Source organism: Protomyctophum bolini, assembly GCF_963924005.1.
Source record: "Protomyctophum bolini genome assembly, chromosome: 15".
Taxonomy (NCBI): domain Eukaryota; kingdom Metazoa; phylum Chordata; class Actinopteri; order Myctophiformes; family Myctophidae; genus Protomyctophum; species Protomyctophum bolini.
In genome coordinates, this window is record NC_137876.1 from 27,715,472 (window position 1) to 27,738,652 (window position 23,181).

The 23,181-nt window shown below is 43.9% G+C and overlaps 2 protein-coding genes across 7 annotated transcripts; both read right to left on the reverse strand.

Moving 5' to 3' along the window:
- Positions 1–2,283: 2,283 nt before the first annotated feature.
- Positions 2,284–3,910, reverse strand: LOC308329660 (cell division cycle-associated protein 4; the record flags this gene model as incomplete). Its single annotated transcript, XM_080784117.1, has 2 exons — positions 3,776–3,910; positions 2,284–3,112 (listed from the first exon to the last, which is right to left on the reverse strand). The coding sequence occupies exon 2, from the start codon at positions 3,106–3,108 to the stop codon at positions 2,284–2,286; it is 825 nt and encodes a 274-aa protein (XP_080640243.1). The 5' UTR covers positions 3,109–3,112; positions 3,776–3,910.
- A 3,260-nt stretch (positions 3,911–7,170) lies between these two features.
- Positions 7,171–13,371, reverse strand: cdca4 (cell division cycle associated 4). 6 transcript variants are annotated; one of them, XM_080783257.1, is made up of 4 exons: positions 13,237–13,366; positions 11,901–11,970; positions 10,506–10,643; positions 7,171–9,908 (listed from the first exon to the last, which is right to left on the reverse strand). In XM_080783257.1, the coding sequence occupies exon 4, from the start codon at positions 9,897–9,899 to the stop codon at positions 8,964–8,966; it is 936 nt and encodes a 311-aa protein (XP_080639383.1). In that variant the 5' UTR covers positions 9,900–9,908; positions 10,506–10,643; positions 11,901–11,970; positions 13,237–13,366; the 3' UTR covers positions 7,171–8,963. The 6 variants fall into 6 exon arrangements, with proteins under 6 accessions (XP_080639383.1, XP_080639385.1, XP_080639382.1 ...); XM_080783259.1 differs by having other exon boundaries at positions 10,506–10,646; XM_080783256.1 differs by having other exon boundaries at positions 10,506–11,778.
- Between the last annotated feature and the right edge of the window lie 9,810 nt (positions 13,372–23,181).

Here is a 23,181-nt window from a genome sequence, read left to right on the forward strand (position 1 = left end):
CTGACAAATGACCACTAGAGGGCAGACTGAGCCACTCTTTGATGTCTAAGACCATGTGGAACAATCAGTATAAATCCCCAAGCACATGCAGTCAAACCTGTATGCAATGGGGAGTGGACTATTGCATAACTTTGCACCAGGTGACAGGTCCAATTAAACTTTACATAGAGATGCATTCAAATTAGAATTGCACAACTTAAAATCTGTTTTTATAGTGTTTTGTTTCTATGACATTTTCGGGCCTTCACCCACAATGAAACATTGCATTGAATACCGGTATTTTCACTCACTTTCATTCGACAATTGTACAAAATCACTATCATGTTAAACTCATAATTCTATTTCATGTATGTAATAATATCTCGTAATAATACCTTATGCTTTGCAGACAAGTACTCTCAATAAGCCTTTTCAAAGACTGATAAATAATAATAAAGGTTCTTCTCCCCACCCTTGTCGTGTCAGATTATGAAAGAGAAATGTCCAGAGGCTATTTCATGAGTTTAATAGAACCAACGGAGTTGTCTGCAGATGTGTTCATACAATGCAGACCAAGAGCTCATGCGCTCTGCCGGCTCTCCCAGGCATAGCAGGCGCATAGTTCATCAAATGTAGTCATACGAGAGGAGGAGGCTGGAGCGGTGTGGCCTCTCTCTTACATCTTGTGATTGGTCGGTGGTTCGGTGACCAGGGAAAGAAAAGCACATTTTTTATTCACAAGCCTCGCCTACATGACAAGTGACGCAGGATGTCAGACTCTTCCCTTCCCTCCCCCCTATATGTACTCCCTTATGCTGCCTCCTATTTTTCTTCCTCTCTCTATCTCTCTCTCGCCCTCTTCTCTTTAGTTAGTTCACTGTCAGTATGTCAGAGTCGATTTAGCTCATAACCATTAACCAGTACTTTTCATGGACTGAAGAGAGGGAGAGAGGGGAGGGGGACATCGGATAGCGGTGATCCTCCTGGGTCTAACATTGTTTTACATAACACCAAACACATGTCTCCATTTGGCTGTATTTCTCGTATTTACTTTTTCTTTATTTTATTAGATGTAGATTCCACCACAAAAAACACCTCGACAATATAAGCTGAGGTATAGGTTCAGTAATCAGTAGTAACAAGGCACATATAGGCTATTGTGTGGTAGGTGTGTATTGGATTGGACTAAAACCCTAGAAAGACACTGGCAATGGAATTATTATCATGAATGGTGTATGTGTCATAAACAGTATATGGCTCAAGGTGTGTTTACTAGAGTGTAGGTAAACATAAACAACAACAGGCATACCGTGGGTCAAGAGGTAGAACAGTTACAGAGATAAAACAGATTGAAGTGAAAGTCTTAACATCAATGGCTCTGTCTTTTCTTGGACTACTGATGAATGTTTAAGTTAGACATAGGCTAATATATGTATAGAAAATAGAAATAAATTAATAAAATAATACTAATACTAATACTACTACTACTACTACTACTACTGATACTACTAATAATAATAGGCTAATAATAATAATAATAATAATAATAATAATAATAGAAAAGACAAAAAAAGCAAACAGGTTACCAACACTGCAATTAAAATAGATACTGACAATGCCATGAAAGATACACAGTTGACACAGCAAAATTGTCCTGATGTAAATCAGAGGCAATCAACTGAGATTCGGATTACATTAATATCCAAAGCAAATCTGTTGATTTTGTGTGTGGGAGTGTGTGTGTGTGTGTGTGTGTGTGTGTGTGTGTGTGTGTGTGTGTGTGTGTGTGTGTGTGTGTGTGTGTGTGTGTGTGTGTGTTCTTTTACCAGCCAATCTTGTTTGTAGAGTAGGGGAAGACCTCTCAATGATGTGGTTGGTTACACGTCAAAGTTACTGGGGCAGTAAACCTACCAATCACATAGCCTATATTTCCCAGCATTTTGAGTGGTTGACAGTGCAAATTTCCCATCCTGATCAAAAGATCCTGCCTGGCACAGGCCAATCAATTGTCTCAAAAGGGCACAGAGACCTTGCACTTACTCCAGGCAGACTAAAGTCCTCCAACTAAACTAGTTTTTAACCAAAATGTCTGTTATATCTTTCATTCATTCTAAAATACAATATGCTTCTTAAAGACAACTGCTTCTCAAAAGTCATTTGGAAACCATAAGGTGACTCTTTGAAGTAGCCCAGAATAGATTCAATTCATTCATTTAATTTCATTCAATCATTTTCTAGTGCCATTAAAATAAAATAAAATTGGACAGCTTAGAACCTGAGCTTAGAACCTCATGTCTCCTTTCATCAGGACTTCACAAGTATCTCCATGATGTGGTCCAGCTCGTTCAAGTCCGTCAGACATGACTGTAGAGTTGAGCCGACAGCCGAGACATGACCAGCAGAGCACATTTTGAGGTCCTCCTCACCCCAGAAAGACTGGGTGATAGGCCAGAAAGAGCCTGCGGCCAGGCAGGCGGTGGGCAGCTCTGAGGTCTCGTACATGGAAGTGTCAATGTCCTCAAAGATGTCATCAAGGGCGAGGTCACTGAGGTAGCCCAAGGCGCTGTTGACTGTGTCTGTAAAAGGCAGGTATGGAGTAGAGGGAAGTGATCTGGGGGATGCAGAGGAGCCACTGTCATGTGAGAGAGATACAGACTGAGAGGAAAGAGGCGGGGACCGCAGAAGGAGGCCTTGCATCTCTCCCCCGGCGCACTCTGGACACGTGACCGGTACATCCTCCCTGAAAAGCAGCCGGTCCGGACCAACGCCACTGAGGTGCGCGTCCAGTGGTGGACCAGACACGTCAGACGTACGGACGAGCGTGTCAGGCCGCGAGCGCAGTATCTGGGCAGACAGGTCCATGCTGCCCACCCCATCCCTCCTTATGTCCTCCTGAATCTGCTTCAAGGTGTTGATGAGCAGTACAGAGCGCCGTAGGCCCAGTTCCATACCCGCCTGGTACCGCTGCAGCTTGTCCAGACACAGACTCAACACCAGCTGGCGCTGCTGCAAGTGGCTCAGGTCAGATTTGACCCCATCCTCTTCCTGTTTGGTTGGGTTAGCCTCTTTGGCCTCTGCTTCCAGCTCCTCAGAGCAGCTATGCTTCCGCTTCACACCACGACCCAACATGGATCTACAAAGAAAGAAAGACAGACAGACAGACAGACAGACAGACAGACAGACAGACAGACAGACAGACAGACAGACAGACAGACAGGGAAATCGAATCAAAAACATTAATTTGTTACTTCCATCATGGTCTTTGGACAGTTAGCTTAGGCTGATCTGTCAGCTTGAAGCTCTCCCAAAGCTTGACAGATGCTGCCTACTCTGTTAAGTCACTGAACTGAAGATTCATTGACAATTAATAGGAATCAAACTTTGTGGAGGCTGTAGTGATTTGTAAGAGACTTTACATATACACATCCCAGTCCAGAGTAGCACTACATTTCAGTAATTAACTACCGGTACTATATATTATCAATGTAATAAGATCATCTGAGCACAAAAGCCCACAGAAACATTATGTCTACACAAAGTCAGGTTACCAACAACCAGCTGTACCAGTCCAGTACTGGCCCCCACTGTTTTCCTTAAATATAATTGTATTGCTCTTTTATTGTTGTAGGCCTATTGAATATGAATACAATAAAATATGCTATTATGCCATGTACCTCATCGCTGTAACCAGTCCATTAGGGTAACATTAAGTCACATTCTTGCTCCCACTGAGCGAGATATTAAAAAAAGAAGAAAAAAGGTTATAAAATATTCACATGCATTACATTCCGCATACCCGTGAACAGTGGCATGAGAAATTAGTCCGTTTTCTTTCCAGGTTGTTTGACGCGTGTCTTTGCAGTTGCTGAAATGTGAAGAATGCACAACATGCAGTAGGCTACAGTCTGTACATCGGGACGTCTATACCGACCATAGGATACCGACATACACACAGCGTACAGTTTGTATCTCAATGAGTCTCAATCCTATGCTGGACAGACAGACTCATGTTCGCGCAATGATTGGTTAACCAGGCTAACATGGGTTGTCAACCAAACCCCATGATGTGTTCATTAAGTGATGACCTCTCCTTAAAGACAAAGTATTACGCAATGATATCTCCTCGTCAACGTAATTTTAAATCGTTATGAAATTTCACCTTTCATTTATTATTATTATTATTTATTTATTTTCCCCCCGTTTACTATGCTGTCAAGCCAATGTCAATCACCGGCGGGTTGCCAACCGACAACAAAGTAGCCAATCACTGCGCGTCAGTACATCTGCGCGATGGGATCAAGATCCGCGCGTGAGGGGGCGGAGACACGGGAACTGATCGAAAAGGCGATTGGTGGTGGAAACTATGGAGCACGTCTCAGCCTCCGCCCCTCACGGGGCAGCGAATGTGCAACATTTTGTTCAAGAATGAACTGTTAAAGGGATAGTTGATAACAAAGTATCTTTACACCTGGGAAAACTGAATCCATTCTATTTGGATCAAATAGTAATCTCAGCAAGGCAGATGGCTTCTTGTTTAGAGTGGGTGACAATATTATCACAAAGATGAAATGACCTACCTAGATTCCATCCTGGAGGCACATCTTTCCGGTGATAAAATGGCCACCAACGTAATCAAAAAAGTCAACCAAAGAACAAGATTCCTAAACAGGATCTCCTCACTGGTCAACAAAAACACCTTGAAGACCCTAACAGGTGCCCTCGTACAAGGTTTATTCGACTATGCATGCACCTCCTGGTACAGCACCTCTAAAAGGCCCTTAAAACAGGGCTCCAGACATCCTAAAACAAACTGGTCAGGCTACTATTGGAACCCACCTCACCCACTTTGACAGACTGGAATGGCTTAGGGTTGACGACAGAGTAGCCTACAGCAGCCATCTTGCAATGGGTCTGGTCCACAAGATTCGCTACTCCACCCATGTACCTGTCTAAATACTTCCTTAATGTCAATGAAGTCCACAGACTCCACACCCACAACACCAGAGAGTTCAACAAACCATGTGCAACCCAGATTCGGCACAATCAAGGGACTAAATTAATTTTACTCCTATGCCACCAAAATGTGGAACGACCTACCAACAGTCATTAAGACATGCGAATCCTTTGACTCCTTCAAAACTGCTCTCAAAGGGCACCTACGGACGGCTGCAATTCGAAACTGGCCCCCGTAAAATCTGAATTCTGCAAACTGTTAAATCAATCAATCAATCAATAAATCAATCAAAGTTGACTCAAAACGACCCATTTGCAGCGACTATGCTCACACAGTGGTGTTTATGTTCTGTTTGTTTACATCCTTAATTTCTCGTTTGTGGTGCGATAGTGCAGGCTATTTTAAACGCACACAAAGAAAAATAAACCGCAAAATAAGCAGCTTGCTGTGGTTTTTTATTTAGCCTACATTTTTGATGAGTCACTTAGACAAGCCATTATTATTTTATTTGCAAAAAGCTACAATAGGTATGATACACAGGATGGTCTAAAAATAAATATAGTGAAAACTAGCAAATTATTTTGTTTTCCGACATGCTGGCGTTGGCTTTGTGAGCTGCTAACAGCCAGAACTCTGTCCAATCTGTATATGGCATTCATATCGAATGCAATATATCAAAGGCCACTGTCATCATGTGAGTGTAAATGGGGACAAAGGTCCTATTGTAGTGAAGCTTAGGAGAGATAAGGGATATTTCGCGCTAATTAGTCTAAAAGCACCACATGAACGCATTCTGTGACATCACCGCCCACCAAACTCAACATTCCCGGTGCGCATTTCCGAACGCACCCTTAGCTAAGGCGCCCGTGCCGGCGACCTTTGGGGTCACCACAGCAGCCAAATCCATATGGCCACTTTAACAGCCCTATAGAGCGTCGCAGTCCCGCTTATACTCTAAGTGTCCCGCCCCCTCGAGAGACCCGGAAAATAAATCCCCGTTCATTTTCCTCATAGACTTTTCAGAAAGTATTTATTTAAAGACGTTTACGCCACGGACAAAGCCAACTCTTGTCGTGACCAATCATGACAACAAACAAAAAAATTCGGGCCAAACAAAGAATTATAAAAAAGCACTTTTTTTGTTGTTTTTCTTCTTTGTAATTATTTGTTTGGTCCAAAATATTGTGTGTGTTGTCATGATTTGTCACGACAAGAGTTGGCTTTGTACGACGCTTAAAAGGTCTTTAAATAAATATGTTTTGAAAAGCCTATGGAGAAAATGAATGGTTCAAATAGCTGATCTACAAGCTCACAACAATGTGTAGATGTAGATCGGCTAGTTTTAATCGACTATTTAAAAATGATTTTCAAAATAATAAAAAATGGTAAAATAAGTTTAGGGATAAGGGTAGCGCAAGATGGAGCCCAAAATGTCATTATGCTTTAAGCCCTAGATATTAAAAAATCACACCCGTGTGAACTGAGTTGTGCAACTCCCCCCCCCTCTCTTTCATTAGCAGGCAACAGTGCAGCACTATCTCTCTCTCTGTTTCTGGCACAACAGCGCCCCTACTGGTACTAATAGTCATACTGGTGCTCATTAACGTCACACAGGCAGACATATAGGTGAACACGGACATTGCGGTTCTTTGGAGTGGTTGCACCACTCAAAAATAGATGCCTCATTGGCCGCTGTAGTTCGTTGAAGCGATGTGTTGGAGGGGCGGAAGAATTTACACTGGGGGAGGAGTACACCAGACGTGTGGAAGGCACGTTACGTCACGCTGCCACTCAAGTGATTACTGGCCAATCACAGCGAATCTTTTCCAGGACTTACAGACCTGAACATGCACTCTGTGACACACGCTCATGCTTCCGCGGGGCTTCGCAAGGAATCTCGGGAAAGTTTTGCCCTCCCTTGAGCACATACGCTCCAGAGCCGGAAAGGTTTATGTGTCTATGCTTTAGGCAGCATGTGACATGTCAAACTAGGGGGTTTTCATGATTCTGAATCCATTCCAAGCATGTTTTGCACAAAAATTTGATGAGCTCATCACATTTGCGATGCCGTTTGTAGCCCAATGAGTGTTTTTTGTGTAAACTAATGCTTGGAATGGATTCAGAATCATGAAAACAGCAAGTGAAGGATGATGCATTGACATCAACATGTCAATTTCCTTGCTTAATGTGATGGCTAATATGCAGAAGAAAATAACAGATCAGTCATCACACTGCACTGAATAGTTGCACCTTTTATTATAAAAAATATTTACAAAGATGCTACAATGTCATTTTTTTCCTTAATATAAAAAAATGCATACATTTTACAATGGTGTTTAGTCTTTGACGTTCTAGCTCCCGTTTCAGACCAGAATGACATCCTTCAGAGGAGTGGTGTTGTTGTTGGTAAGGTATTAAGCGCATCATAATACTGTATATTTTTTGTCAATACACTTTTTTTTAGCCTGAGTAAACCTCTTTATCATGATAAGGAACAATTTTCGAAAATGCATTTAAATTTCTTCCACATCTTTTAGGAGAAAGGCAACTGTTTGTATTAAAGGACATTTTGAATCGTATACAATCATTTTGAAACGTGTAGGATAGAGCTGCATAGTGATTTGAATAGTAACCCGGTTATTAGGAATAAAAAAAAGAAAAAGCAAGGAATAAATAGGTACTGCATTCAAAAAGGGGGGGGGGGGGCAGGTATATTTGATAGATGTAAAATAAATTCACTGGGACTTATGGTTGATTTGAGAAGTCAAGATGGCATGTCTGTACCTATATATAATAAATACAATAAATAAAAAAAGTAATAAATTAGATGGGTCAACATATACATTTCTTCCTTTGTAATAAACAAATGAAAAAAAGACATATGGCTTCTCAATGCATTTATCGCCCGGGGGTTTCTCCAAATGTTTCATTATCGTATGAGATCTACACATTAAGCCAGGGCAGGAGACTACCTTTTTTTTGTCCAGTGGCTGACTCTTTCTACAAACTCACCAACCATGTTTCACCGCTTTACCAGCTTGGCCACATTTTTGTAATTGAACAGGACCTTCCAATCATAATTACATGCTAAAACAGCTAGTAGAGTAGAAGTAGATAGAATATGCAGCCACAAACAAAACGTACCATAATTTGGCCAGTGGTAATTTCCTGCCCTGCATAAAGCTATTGACAAAATGAAAGAAGTGTCTGTAAAAGTGTGACAATGCCAGTCCTGACACCCTTACAATCTACTTGACATACCAAACCATGGGAAGACATTGTGTTGAGGCTGGCTACATTTAAAATCTTAAAAACTGCTCCAGAGGGGGGAGGGAAAAAATATATCAAATGATACTAAAAATCCCCCAGCTGTATAATGCAAAAAATATATTTCTATATACACATACGTACATATACATATATTTCATTCATAATTGCTCAAATCTTTAGGAAAATATGCATTGCTTCATAGATTTGGATTTACAATTTGTTCTGGTTTCTGGTGTATGTAGTGTACTAAGATGTTCCTCAGTTCATGTAACAATAAATAGAAGTTGAAAAATAGGTGGAAATATGACGAGGGAGAATGTAGGACAGAATGTATGACAGAAGTAAACATGGAAAGTATGTAAATAAAAAAATGATATACGTAATTATCTTTGCCTTCTCACAGATGTCACTTTTGAGTTTTGGATTTCATAAACAGTGTGGGAAACGTAACTGTGGCCAGAACTGTGGCCCACTGGCCACAGTGGCTTGTAAATCCTCAAATTAACTTGCCAATATTTGACCAGCTAATGAGACATTTTAGGTTAGAAAATAACTTCCAAACAATGGACCTGTTGCATGGCTACATTCAAGGAGCTACAAGCCTTTGGCTATTGGCTGGTGTTAATTTCCCACCTTGTTCACGAAACTGAATCTCTATGCGTAGTAACACCGCATATAGAACAAGCACACGTGAAACGTGCATAGTCTGATCAAAGAGTCTGAGTTCAGTAACAGGCCAGAAGGGAATGTGTTCTGAGTTTCAAGAGCCCACTATGATCTCCATGATGTGGTCTAGTTCATTAAGGTCTGACCTACAACTTGAGCTGGAGCTGAGAGGTGTGGGCCCATGAGAGGAAAGGCTCTCCAAGAGGTCATAAGGCCCCATCTTAGGTGCACTCTGCATGCCTGTGAGCACCGTGTCAAGGTCATAATACGACGCATCCACGTCCGAGAACAGTTCTTCGAGTGCAGGGTCAGGAGTTGGGGCTGCAGGGTGCTTGATCTCGAACGTCCCGAACACTTGCTCTGTAGTCCTGGAGTCCCCCGCCAGGCTCTCCCCATCTCCCTCCTCTCCCTCCGACGCACAGTCCTCACTGTCCTCTTCATCCTCCTCACAATCACCATCCTCCTCATCCTCCTCCTCTTGGTCCCAGCAGGGCCCCACACCAAAGGGCCCCACCATGTAAGAGGCAGAAGAGGAGATCTGTGGTGAGACAGGCGACAGAGTGGACATGGTCACTTCGCTCTCTCCTTCTCCCTCCATCACCACCTCCTCTGAGTGATAGCCCTCCTCCACTAAAAAGGGTTTGGGGCTCTGGCTGGCCTGTGCTGCTGCGGGATCCGTCTGTCTGCACAGGACCTCAGTGGCCACCAAGCGGTCAGAAGGGGGGCACTGGGCAGCAGCCAGTGCCTGGGTCATGATCTGCCAGGTGCCATCTCTGGTCATCTCCTCCTGAATCTGCCGTACTGTGTTGGCTATGAGGACCGAGCGGCACAAGTTAGGCTCCACCAGCATGTGGCACAGCTGCAGCTTGATCAATGACATGTCCAGTAGTGACTGCCTCTGCAGGCCATACGAGGAGCAGGACAGCGTTCGCGCCGAAGAGGACACTGGCTGGCCCTGCTCGTTGCTCACAGACACTTCCTCCTCCTCCCCAGAGTCGGAGAACTTGCGCTTCGTGCCCTTCGGGAACATGTTGGCTCTCTGCAGCAGCGATGGAGAGGAGACAAAAATAGAGTTAGAACCCTGCAGTAAAACTTAACCGGGAATCAACAAACTTATCTCACTGACAAAGACACACAAGAGGCCTAGAGTTCAGCTAGTGCACTAGTAAAAATCACATTAAGGAATTAATGCTGTGTAATTAATTAGGTAACATATGTGACACGCTGGAGCAATGTGATGTAATATCTGTGTATGCTAATGCAGGAAATAGGCACTACAAATCCAACTGAGCTAAGTACCAGCAGAGGCTTATAAATAAACTACAGACTAACAAAAATTGTGGACTACAGTGTATAGTAACACAAAATGAATATGTTGTAGCTGTTTTTTTTCTCCCCTAATAAATGCTGTGTATAAATTAATTAGGTAACATATGTGATGCAATGGAGCAATGTGATGTAATATCTGCGTATGCTAATGAGGGGAAATAGGCACTACAAATCCAGCTAAGTACCAGCAGAGGCTTATAAATAAACTACAGACTAACAAATCGTGGACTACAGTGTATAGTAACACTAAATGGGTATGTTGTAGCTGTTCTTTTTGGGGTTTTTTTCTAAAAAGTTTTTGCTATACCTTTCCTGTAGTGAGGCACAGGCAATAGCATAGCGGCGCGGTCCCGGCTGCAGCGCCTCAGTACTTTTGTACGAGCGACAAGCAGCTTTTTGTTCAGCACCATTTCTGCCCATTTTAGGCCAGTCTGAGGCAAGACTCCTGCTGGGCGGAACAACCACACTTTTAACAGACCACTGAGCCACCGAAAATAGCATGGTTACCAACTAAAACACGGCCACTGCATCACAGTTAGTACACACTGGTAAGAGACCCTTTGTCAAGAGAAGAACAAAACCAAATACAGCAACAGTACTTAGGTTTCATAATCAGCAGGTTTTAATACCTTCCCCAATGCCACCTGTGGTCAAGAAAATAACCTAATCAATGAGGTTCAATTCCTTATTAAGAGGGAAAAGTTACCGGAATCTGAAAAATGATATTGCATGGCTGATATGCATTAACACCGCTACTGTTTACAAGTGATATCATGTTTCAATGTCTACACACTGCGCTCTGAAAACCAGAACAGCAAGAATTTCACTTTCTCTTCACTACGAAGTGGGAGAAAAGTCAAGAGTGAACTTCCTTATTCCTTTAAAGTATCTTACAGGAGAAAAAAACAACACCCATGTCAATTTAAAGGGGTTCCGACTCACACAATAAACAATATTGGAGTAAAGAAGGGATTGAACACTCAATGTGGCTTGGGGCATTTCATTTTCCATCAAACAAGCATTGTCCAGACGTGTCTCCCTTGAATGCAACCTGTGGGCAGGGCATTTGGGTTACTTTGCGCTACAACTGTAATATGTGGGGGAATGATTATTTGCCCTACAACTGTAATATCTGGGAAATGATTTTAACTGCATCTCATTTCTCATTTGTTTGAACATTTTAGGACAATTTGAAAACAAATCTACCCAAAATGATGAAAGGCATTAAATCAAAATCATTGATATACCATTTCTGACAAAAAAAGGAAGCATAATAATCAGTTTACAAATTACAATTCTGAGATTAAACTGACAGAACAGGACTGAGTTCACAACAACACAAGTAGACCACCCCTCCCACCCCCTATAGCCAGGATTATTGCTAGTTTGACACCAACCCCAGGTTACACAATTCTGTTCAACAACAACAACGCACAACCTGACAGACTTTTTTGTCATTGTTCAAATCAGGAATGAGTTCCAGGTAGACAATCCAGTTGGAGATTTTAACAATCAGTGCACAAAAAGCAAGAAAACATTACAAGTGAATGGGAGATGTGTTGAAAAAAATCCCTGAACTCCTGAAAAATCAGAAGGAAAAAAATCACAACTGTGAATACTGTACAAATGTTAACATGAAGAGTATGTTGTGCACAGAAAATTGTGACTTATTTTGAATTACTGCATAATTATTCATTGTTACCTCTACTGAACTACTGCCTTCACTAGAGGGGGGTAATGTGCTTCATTCACACAGCCTAGGAACAAATGCCCTATAATGGAGAAATGTCACAGAAGAGAGCTAGTCTTCAATCAAATATACAATAAATGACTCCATAGTATACAGATCATATTCTGAGAAATTAAGAAAATGCTCTACTTTATTAATTTTGAAGGACTGTAAATCAACCCTCCCTTGATCTTTCAACACTTTCTTGTATATTAGGATCCAATAAATAGACCTCCTTAACAGTGGATAGAATGAGGAAAAGTCAGTAAAAAAACAGTGGCCTGATGATCTCGCATTGCTAATAAAAAGGTGAGAAACAGCAGTAGACATCAGCAGTTTCCTTATAGTGGCCCCTGTTAAAGAGAGACACTAGAGACCACTAACTGCCTAGAGGAAAAGAATGCATGTGCATGAATATAAAACTAAGCAGGTTAAGATGTCTACAAATTTGAGTTAATTGCATAGCAAACAAGACAGCCTTTTCACATAAAAAATAATCAGTTATGGTTATATAAGCATTTGCCCATTGGAAAGCACAACTCTGACTTATATGACGCATTCCATTCGCTAATGCAACGTAATGTGTCGGATACTAGAACTGTGCTAGTAGCCAAAAGGAGCCAAAACAAAACAAAATGTAGCCTAACCTTCCTCCTCTACGTCAATGGCTCCAAACATGACCCATCCCCCACTGCACACAGAGAAAACCAGTACTTTCACAGCTCGCTATCTTATTTGAATGAATAAACTGTCCCCAAAGCGGTACAAACAGGCATGCGTCCTGCACCCAGCGACACAATTAAAGTCATTGTTTGAGTCTAATCTTAGCTGCCTGCGATTAATTTGGAAGGTCTGGACTGCTCTTCACTCGGAGTGCCGCATGCTTTGTCTTGGCGAGCATCAATTCAGAAGGAAGCTGGAGCGACAATGAGGCCATTTTGCGCTAGTCGCTAGCAGGCTAGGTAACGCTAGGCTAAACCGTGGGCTAAACGCGCTAACTTCAGCGAGGGGGCAAACTAAATGGCTTAGATGTGCATTGAAACGTAAAGATGCCACCGTGAAGACATAAAGTCGCGGCTTAGGGATCTGCTTAGCCTACATGAGCCTACATAATAATGCCCGAAATGACTGCTACCAAGCATAAGCTAATTAGCTAAGCGCCCACCCATCTCCGCGGTCCTTCCTCCTCCTAGCAAAAAAAACAAGAGTTTTCACAGTAGCTCCTTTTACTTTTCTATAAAATCACAATGTCGCGTCTGCCTCCGATGATAAGAACTTCGACTGTTAGCTAATTCGTCGGCATAGTTACCTCTGTTCGTATTATTTGATTCCCGTCTCGGTCATAGGATCGTCTGTGCTGAAGCGGAGATCAGGTTGAGATGAGATCATTCATGCCACGGCTTCAAAACTACCTCGGCTCGTCGTCTCTGCTGTTGTGGAGGACGGCAGGCAGGCAGGAGGGAACACACACACACACACACACACACAGTGGCAGGCGGATGGGGGGAGGGGAGCCTCGCCTGATAAAAGTGCCCAACAAAAACTATTCAATATGCCTTTACATTTATTTCCATACGTACTACTGAAACGAGAGCATTGTTTTTGTTACTACAGTTTAACGATGAGGGTTATCAATGGCCAAGAACAAAATAAAATACAGATCAAATTTTCGGATAACCAGTATACCATTGTACTAACTATTCACAACATTTTAATTGAAGCAAAAAAAAGAGGCAAGTAAAACTAAAAGTAAAACTGTCTATACAAACAAGTTTTTATGCCCAAAGTAGTTGTACATTTAGTAGACCTAATGTGGTCCCAACCCAAAGAGTATTCTTATGGGTGGTGTTGAGTGATGATTCAGTTTGATTTAAGTATTCTAGCAAGCAGTGGGATTGAATAACAAAATTACACCAGGCAGTAAGTAAGAGGTCAAGTTCCAAAGTTTATTAAACAAATAGATTATATATAGGCTATATAGGCCTATATAGGCTTCTTATACTGGACACATTACAACATATGAGTCATGACAGATAAAGAAAGGAACAGAAATTTAGTATGATATGAATAAGTACACAACAAAACTAGAAATATGCGCTGCCTCCTTGGGCAGATAGAAATAGGCCTGGCCATGTATGACAGGCAGTATGACTATAGCCTACACAATCTTCTACACAGTCTACTTGGCACAAACACTGTTCAGGGGTCTGCCATAAGAATAGGCCTAAGGAACGCACCCAGGGTTCCGGCCCGATTCCGGCGAGCCGCCCCGGGTCCGAAACGGTTGAGAAATGACAGAGTTACCGCGTGGGGGTCCCTGTACTGTACTGTACTGTACTGTACTGTACTGTACTGTACTGTACTGTACTGTACTGTACTGTACTGTACTGTACTGTACTGTACTGTACTGTACTGTACTGTAAGCTAAGCTACTGTAGGCTAATCTTTCAGGTGATAAAATGGCCACCAACGTAAACAAAAAAATCAACCAAAGAACAAGATTCCTTTACAGGATCTCCTCACTGGTCAACAAAAACACCTTAACAGGAGCCCTCGTACAAGGTTTCTTTGACTATGCATGCACCTCCTGGTACCACAGCACCTCAAAGGCCCTTAAAACTAGGCTCCAGACTTCCCAAAACAAACTGGTCAGGCTCCTACTTGGCCTCACCCCCCGAACCCACCTCACTCCTGCCCACTTTGACAGGCTGGAATGGCTTAGGGTCGACGACAGAGTACAGCATCTTGCAATGGGTCTGGTCCACAAGATTCGATACACCACCAAGATACCCAGATACTTCCTTAATGTTAACGAAGTCCACACCCACAACACCAGAGGGAGTGCAACGAACCATGTACAACCCAGATTCGGCACAAACAAGGGACTAAATTCTTTTCACCAAAATGTGGAACGCCCTACCAACAGTCATTAAGACATAAGAACCCCTTGACTCCTTCAAAACCGCTCTCAAAGGGCACCTACGGACAGCTGCAATTCGAAACTGGCCCCCGTAAAATCTGAATCCCCCCCACCCCCCCCCCCCTTTTCCCCTCATTGTATATGTTTCTTTTCCCTTTTTACCTCCTTTATGATGAATTCCTGTTCTGTTCTTTGACTATATAGAAGTGTCTATTTGTACGTCTCTAAATGTTTTGATGAATTGAACATGGTGGACCCTCTTGTAAACAAGTGTAATGCTTAATTGGGTCGTCCACTCACAGTTAACAGTCTTTGTATTGAGTTTGTGCTTGAAATGTACTGTAATTCTGCAAACTGTTAATAAATATTTAAATCAATCAATCAATCAAAAGTACTGTACTGTACTGTACTGTACTGGCACACCCGAAATCACCATATACAGTTAATATGTGCGTGTGTTTTTGTGTGTGTGTTAGGTTTCGCACAGGTGGTGAAAAACAAGCATTCTGTTTCAAAAATCACACCTGTGTGAAGTGAGGGGTGCTCTTATCATTGTACATCATTCAATCATCATGCATCATCTCATACTGGCCAATCAGAATGCCTGTTGCCACAAATTTACGTCATATTTGGTGGACATTTGTCGTAATTTCTCCTGTCATTGTCAATGGCAAATATGTGGGGACAAGATGACATAAATTTACCCTTCATTGTCAATGGCATTTAATGTTTGTTGCGGACATTTTGTGGGGACAAAAGCTGTATATAGGAGGAGCTAGCACCCCTCAAAATGCAAATCACTGGCTTTCTTTAAATCCACCTTTCAGCAGGTAGGGAGAGGAAATGATCACTTCTCCCTTAGACAAGTGGCTACCCCCCACCTCTTTATAATCCCTTATAACCTACTTCCCCTTTTTTCCCCATTTTTTGTGATGTTTTGAATTTTGTTGTTATTTTTGTTGTTATTATGAATTGAATACCCAGGAACTGAATGGAAACAAGACCGAAAGGATTCTTTTGGGTGCTATCCTTTTAGGCTAAAGTTGTACTCTATGTTGTTTACATTTCTGCCTAATAAAGTATTCAATCAATCAATCAATCAAAACAGGCGATGTAATTATATCGACTACAGGTCGCATTTACTATGAAATTGTGCATTTCTCGTCAGTTGTTTGGTTGGTCACGCACCCATATATGGTCATGCCTCGTGACATCACGTGATGTCATCAATATTAAGCCCATATATGAAGATCCCTGATGTCATCAATATTGGCCAGCAACTCTACATCTGACCTCAAACCTTAAACCCTTACAGTACGTTTGAACAGTGTACAGACCATAGACTGTAAAAAGGTACAGACAGTCGAACTTCCAAAAGTGCATTATTTGTCTATGGGACCCGGGGACTACCCGCAATAGCAGATGAACAGGCGATGGTTGAAAAGTGGGCGGCGCAATGTCGCCCGAAAAGATACAAATAATTCATCTTTTCTGGCGATAACGGGCGAATGGCGATCTGTCTGCCGATGCTCGCCCGCTGTTAAAACGTACTGTTCGATCTCCATATATGGAGCTGACCGGTTCTGACATTCCAAATATATTTATATATATATTTGCGCCCCTCACTTCACACGGGTGTGATTTTTTTAAATGTTATCCCACCATTTTGCAACCCATTTTTTCACCCAGTGTCAATCATCTATGTATGAATCTACATAGGTTATGTCACCTATAATAACCTATGTAGATTCATACTGAGATGCCCATATAGAACTCACCATTGCTCCATATATGAGTCTTTAAACTGGCTATCACCTAAATCACGAAGACACTCACATTGGCTACAATTTATTTTTAAATGTATTTTCTTTCCTTATCCACCACAGTACCTAAAACAATTTCTTGTCCCATACACACCACACTATAATTTAAGACACACGGACCATCCCTACTTTACAGTCCCCACAAGGATAAATATAACATACCGACCGATCTGTATGTACCGTCATATGTGTTCCCTGCTGGCTCGATGCTGCTGTTCATTATTATCACATTATGCATTCTGGTATTGCTTGTTTGCTTTGTTTAGTTTTTTGCCTAATAACATGGTCTTATTGTGCAAAGGGTATATATTTTTCCCCATATGAACTCTGCTATCTAGGGTTGAAACAGTGGGGTGCGGGAGCTATCTTTGGGAGAACTTTTGTTCTGTCTTGTTTTGTTTTGTCCTGTCTCTGTGTATGGTTGTACTGTTGTATTGCTTTGTGAACTGTATTGTACAATGTATCTGTGTTGAGGACCCCCTCTAAAATGAGATGCGACATCTCAAGGGGCTTATCCTTTCAATAAAGGTATATATATCTAATGTAATCCTGCCGGCGCTAAACTTACTCTGCCAACCTAGGGGGGGCAGAGGACTGACCTCATGCTTCCTTTTGTGCATGAGGAGTCCAAGCTTTTCACCTGCCAGGGGGGAGTTTCCCCGGCCGGACATAGCGCATGGAAGGAACACGTTTTTCCGACCAGTTCATTTCCCCTCCATCAGGCCCCCCGGCTGGCCAGGGGGAGGTAGTTTAGAGACCAGGATTACTGCATGTCTTTTGTGAGGGTACCTACCCTAGGGGACACGGGGACTCGGGGAGAACATGGATGTCTGCCTTTTGACTGATACCTGTCCATTTAAACTCTAGAAGGGTTCCATTGACAATGAATGGTAGACTGCATATTTTACATTTGCTCATGTGAACGCACCATAATAGCCTGTGATCTTACATACATGTCATGTATTCCAAATACATAGCCATAGATCAGTCATATCCATAATAATGTCAGACAATATTGTTGGCTCAGAAAACATGAAGAGTCACTTGTACAGCGGACAAGTACATTTACACTTGTCCGGAAAGATGTATTAGTTGTCCCGGACAACAGGACAAGCCTTAATGTCAAGCCCTGCACCCTTAGATCTCCATATATGGAGCTGACCTGTTCTGACAATTCCATATGTTGATCTCACCTCATCAAACCCTGTACACTCAAGACACGCTCCAAATATGGCCAGTACAGAATTCATTCCATATGTTGATCTGATCCCCATTCCAAAGCGCCAGCGCTCGCCCAGCAGTCTGCTGTCACCCAGCGGATGCGAGCACTCGACCTCGCTTCTCGCCCTCAGGCATCTGATGGAACTTTACCGCTCTGCTGGATTGGAATCCTGTAACATATAGGACACGCTCCAGTGACTGGCTCACACTAAAGGTCCCAAATGTAAACACAGAGTTGTGGAAAAACCTTTTGTTTTAGTGCCCCAACCATGTGGAATGACCTACAGATTAAATTAAAGATCTGTTCTCATAACATACTGTCAATTTAAATCTTTGATTGCAGACTTACCCCCAATTCAAAATGTAACTGTAACTTAATAATTTGATTAATTAAAAATGTAATGTAAACAAGTCTAGTGCTTCTGGTTTTATCTGGTTTTATCCTCTTAGCAGTTTTTGTTTGACCTTCCTCGAACTGTACCCATTCGGCAATCTGCAGAATATTTCCAATCAATCGATCAATCAATCAGTCAGCTCCTCAAAAGACAAACATTTGTAAAATTCCTATACAAACTATTAAACCTTTTAAAAAACAATTGCAAGGGTTCATACAAGGGAAAATGTTGATGTTTTTTCTTAAAACCAAACAAGGATTTCCTCCAAAATGCACATACTACAACGCGGAACCAGTCTTCAAGCTCAAGGAATCCATCAAAGGGGAACATTTCAGGGGGACATTTCAACCCAGTACAGACACTTCCGTTCCGTTTCCAGCAAGTTCTATGCTCGGTGAGTAAACGGAGGGGCACCGCTAGAGAGCACCCAGCAGCTTCCAGTTCCAGCGACGAGAGGGCTCCGTCTTATGAGCAGTTTTAGAACTTCCGGTCTGAGAGCTAGCAGATTTAAGACATCCGGTTGCTTTCAGAATAAAATAAGGTTATTTAATTCGTTAATTAAATAATTTTTACATTACATTATTAGTATTATTATTACATTACAGTTATTGTAAAGACACACATTATGTTTCTGTGTAAAAATAAGTAATTAAATAACATAAAAAAGTTATCTAAATGGATAAATGCTATTCACTGGAGTGCATGGACTTTATAAAGTGGACACTGGACAAAAGACGGCTCCGCGAGGCAACTATCTGGACATACCCACGCGTCCGGGGAGATGTCCTCTACCACCCCACAGTCTCCGCTAAGCGGGAGAGGTGTAAAATTCAGAGCAGCAGAGCTTCTATTGGGGTCAACACTCAAAAAAGTGCCGTTTCCAGACACAGAATGGACACTGGACAAAGAGGCCTCCGCGAGGCAACTATCTGGACATACCCACGCGTCCGGGGAGATGTCCTCTACCACCCCACAGTCTCCGCTAAGCGGGAGAGGTGTAAAAATCAGAGCAGCAGAGCTTCTACTGGGGTCAATGCAAAAAAAATTACCGTTTCCGGACCCAGACTGGACACTGGACAAAGAGGCCTCCGCGAGGCAACTATCTGGACATACCCACGCGTCCGGGGAGATGTCCTCTACCACCCCATAGTCTCCGCTAAGCGGGAGAGGTGTAAAATTCAGAGCAGCAGACCTTCTATTGGGGTCAACACTCAAAAAAGTGCCGTTTCCAGACCCAGAATGGACACTGGACAAAGAGGCCTCCGCGAGGCAACTATCTGGACATACCCACGCGTCCGGGGAGATGTCCTCTACCACCCCATAGTCTCCGCTAAGCGGGAGAGGTGTAAAATTCAGAGCAGCAGACCTTCTATTGGGGTCAACACTCAAAAAAGTGCCGTTTCCAGACCCAGAATGGACACTGGACAAAGAGGCCTCCGCGAGGCAACTATCTGGACATACCCACGCGTCCGGGGAGATGTCCTCTACCACCCCATAGTCTCCGCTAAGCGGGAGAGGTGTAAAATTCAGAGCAGCAGACCTTCTATTGGGGTCAACACTCAAAAAAGTGCCGTTTCCAGACCCAGAATGGACACTGGACAAAGAGGCCTCCGCGAGGCAACTATCTGGACATACCCACGCGTCCGGGGAGATGTCCTCTACCACCCCACAGTCTCCGCTAAGCGGGAGAGGTGTAAAATTCAGAGCAGCAGAGCTTCTACTGGGGTCAATGCAAAAAAAAATACCGTTTCCGGACCCAGACTGGACACTGGACAAAAGACGGCTCCGCGAGGCAACTATCTGGACATACCCACGCGTCCGGGGAGATGTCCTCTACCACCCCACAGTCTCCGCTAAGCGGGAGAGGTGTAAAATTCAGAGCAGCAGACCTTCTATTGGGGTCAACACTCAAAAAAGTGCCGTTTCCAGACCCAGAATGGACACTGGACAAAGAGGCCTCCGCGAGGCAACTATCTGGACATACCCACGCGTCCGGGGAGATGTCCTCTACCACACCCCAGTCTCCGCTAAGCGGGAGAGGTGTAAAATTCAGAGCAGCAGAGCTTCTACTGGGGTCAATGCAAAAAAAATTACCGTTTCCGGACCCAGAATGGACACTGGACAAAGAGGCCTCCGCGAGGCAACTATCTGGACATACCCACGCGTCCGGGGAGATGTCCTCTACCACCCCACAGTCTCCGCTAAGCGGGAGAGGTGTAAAATTCAGAGCAGCAGACCTTCTATTGGGGTCAACACTCAAAAAAGTGCCGTTTCCAGACCCAGAATGGACACTGGACAAAGAGGCCTCCGCGAGGCAACTATCTGGACATACCCACGCGTCCGGGGAGATGTCCTCTACCACCCCACAGTCTCCGCTAAGCGGGAGAGGTGTAAAATTCAGAGCAGCAGAGCTTCTACTGGGGTCAATGCAAAAAAAAATACCGTTTCCGGACCCAGACTGGACACTGGACAAAAGACGGCTCCGCGAGGCAACTATCTGGACATACCCACGCGTCCGGGGAGATGTCCTCTACCACCCCACAGTCTCCGCTAAGCGGGAGAGGTGTAAAATTCAGAGCAGCAGACCTTCTATTGGGGTCAACACTCAAAAAAGTGCCGTTTCCAGACCCAGAATGGACACTGGACAAAGAGGCCTCCGCGAGGCAACTATCTGGACATACCCACGCGTCCGGGGAGATGTCCTCTACCACACCCCAGTCTCCGCTAAGCGGGAGAGGTGTAAAATTCAGAGCAGCAGACCTTCTATTGGGGTCAATACTCAAAAAAGTGCCGTTTCCAGACCCAGAATGGACACTGGACAAAGAGGCCTCCGCGAGGCAACTATCTGGACATACCCACGCGTCCGGGGAGATGTCCTCTACCACACCCCAGTCTCCGCTAAGCGGGAGAGGTGTAAAATTCAGAGCAGCAGACCTTCTATTGGGGTCAACACTCAAAAAAGTGCCGTTTCCAGACCCAGAATGGACACTGGACAAAGAGGCCTCCGCGAGGCAACTATCTGGACATACCCACGCGTCCGGGGAGATGTCCTCTACCACCCCACAGTCTCCGCTAAGCGGGAGAGGTGTAAAAATCAGAGCAGCAGAGCTTCTACTGGGGTCAATGCAAAAAAAATTACCGTTTCCGGACCCAGAATGGACACTGGACAAAGAGGCCTCCGCGAGGCAACTATCTGGACATACCCACGCGTCCGGGGAGATGTCCTCTACCACCCCACAGTCTCCGCTAAGCGGGAGAGGTGTAAAATTCAGAGCAGCAGACCTTCTATTGGGGTCAACACTCAAAAAAGTGCCGTTTCCAGACCCAGAATGGACTCGGGTGTGGTAGAGGACATCTCCCCGGACGCGTGGGTATGTCCAGATAGTTGCCTCGCGGAGGCCTCTTTGTCCAGTGTCCATTCTGGGTCTGGAAACGGCACTTTTTTGAGTGTTGACCCCAATAGAAGGTCTGCTGCTCTGAATTTTACACCTCTCCCGCTTAGCGGAGACTATGGGGTGGTAGAGGACATCTCCCCGGACGCGTGGGTATGTCCAGATAGTTGCCTCGCGGAGGCCTCTTTGTCCAGTGTCCATTCTGGGTCTGGAAACGGCACTTTTTTGAGTGTTGACCCCAATAGAAGGTCTGCTGCTCTGAATTTTACACCTCTCCCGCTTAGCGGAGACTGTGGGGTGGTAGAGGACATCTCCCCGGACGCGTGGGTATGTCCAGATAGTTGCCTCGCGGAGGCCTCTTTGTCCAGTGTCCAGTCTGGGTCCGGAAACGGTAATTTTTTTTGCATTGACCCCAGTAGAAGCTCTGCTGCTCTGATTTTTACTCCTCTCCCGCTTAGCGGAGACTGTGGGGTGGTAGAGGACATCTCCCCGGACGCGTGGGTATGTCCAGATAGTTGCCTCGCGGAGGCCTCTTTGTCCAGTGTCCATTCTGTGTCTGGAAACGGCACTTTTTTGAGTGTTGACCCCAATAGAAGCTCTGCTGCTCTGAATTTTACACCTCTCCCGCTTAGCGGAGACTGTGGGGTGGTAGAGGACATCTCCCCGGACGCGTGGGTATGTCCAGATAGTTGCCTCGCGGAGGCCTCTTTGTCCAGTGTCCATTCTGGGTCCGGAAACGGTATTTTTTTTTGCATTGACCCCATTAGAAGCTCTGCTGCTGTGAATTTTACACCTCTCCCGCTTAGCGGAGACTGGGGTGTGGTACAGGACATCTCCCCGGACGCGTGGGTATGTCCAGATCGTTGCCTCGCGGAGGCCTCTTTGTCCAGTGTCCATTCTGTGTCTGGAAACGGCACTTTTTTGAGTGTTGACCCCAATAGAAGGTCTGCTGCTCTGAATTTTACACCTCTCCCGCTTAGCGGAGACTGTGGGGTGGTAGAGGACATCTCCCCGGACGCGTGGGTATGTCCAGATAGTTGCCTCGCGGAGCCGTCTTTTGTCCAGTGTCCAGTCTGGGTCCGGAAACGGTATTTTTTTTTGCATTGACCCCAGTAGAAGCTCTGCTGCTCTGAATTTTACACCTCTCCCGCTTAGCGGAGACTGTGGGGTGGTAGAGGACATCTCCCCGGACGCGTGGGTATGTCCAGATAGTTGCCTCGCGGAGCCGTCTTTTGTCCAGTGTCCACTTTATAAAGTCCATGCACTCCAGTGATGAGCATTTATGCATTTAGATGACTTTATTATTACTATTATTATTATTTAATTACTTATTTTTACACAGAAACATAATGTGTGTCTTCTAGCATCATATAGCATCATTTAAATGCTTAATTTGTAGTTTTAATGTGCAAATGAAACTTTTTTTTCATACTCTAGAGGGTACTCTTATTTTGAAGAGATCGTCCACCGGAAGTCTTAAATCTGTTCATTAGATCTGTTCAC

Bases quoted from the DNA above. Each gene is read 5' to 3' on its own strand.
- cdca4 (XM_080783258.1), bottom strand. From the start codon at position 9,899: ATGTTCCCGAAGGGCACGAAGCGCAAGTTCTCCGACTCTGGGGAGGAG.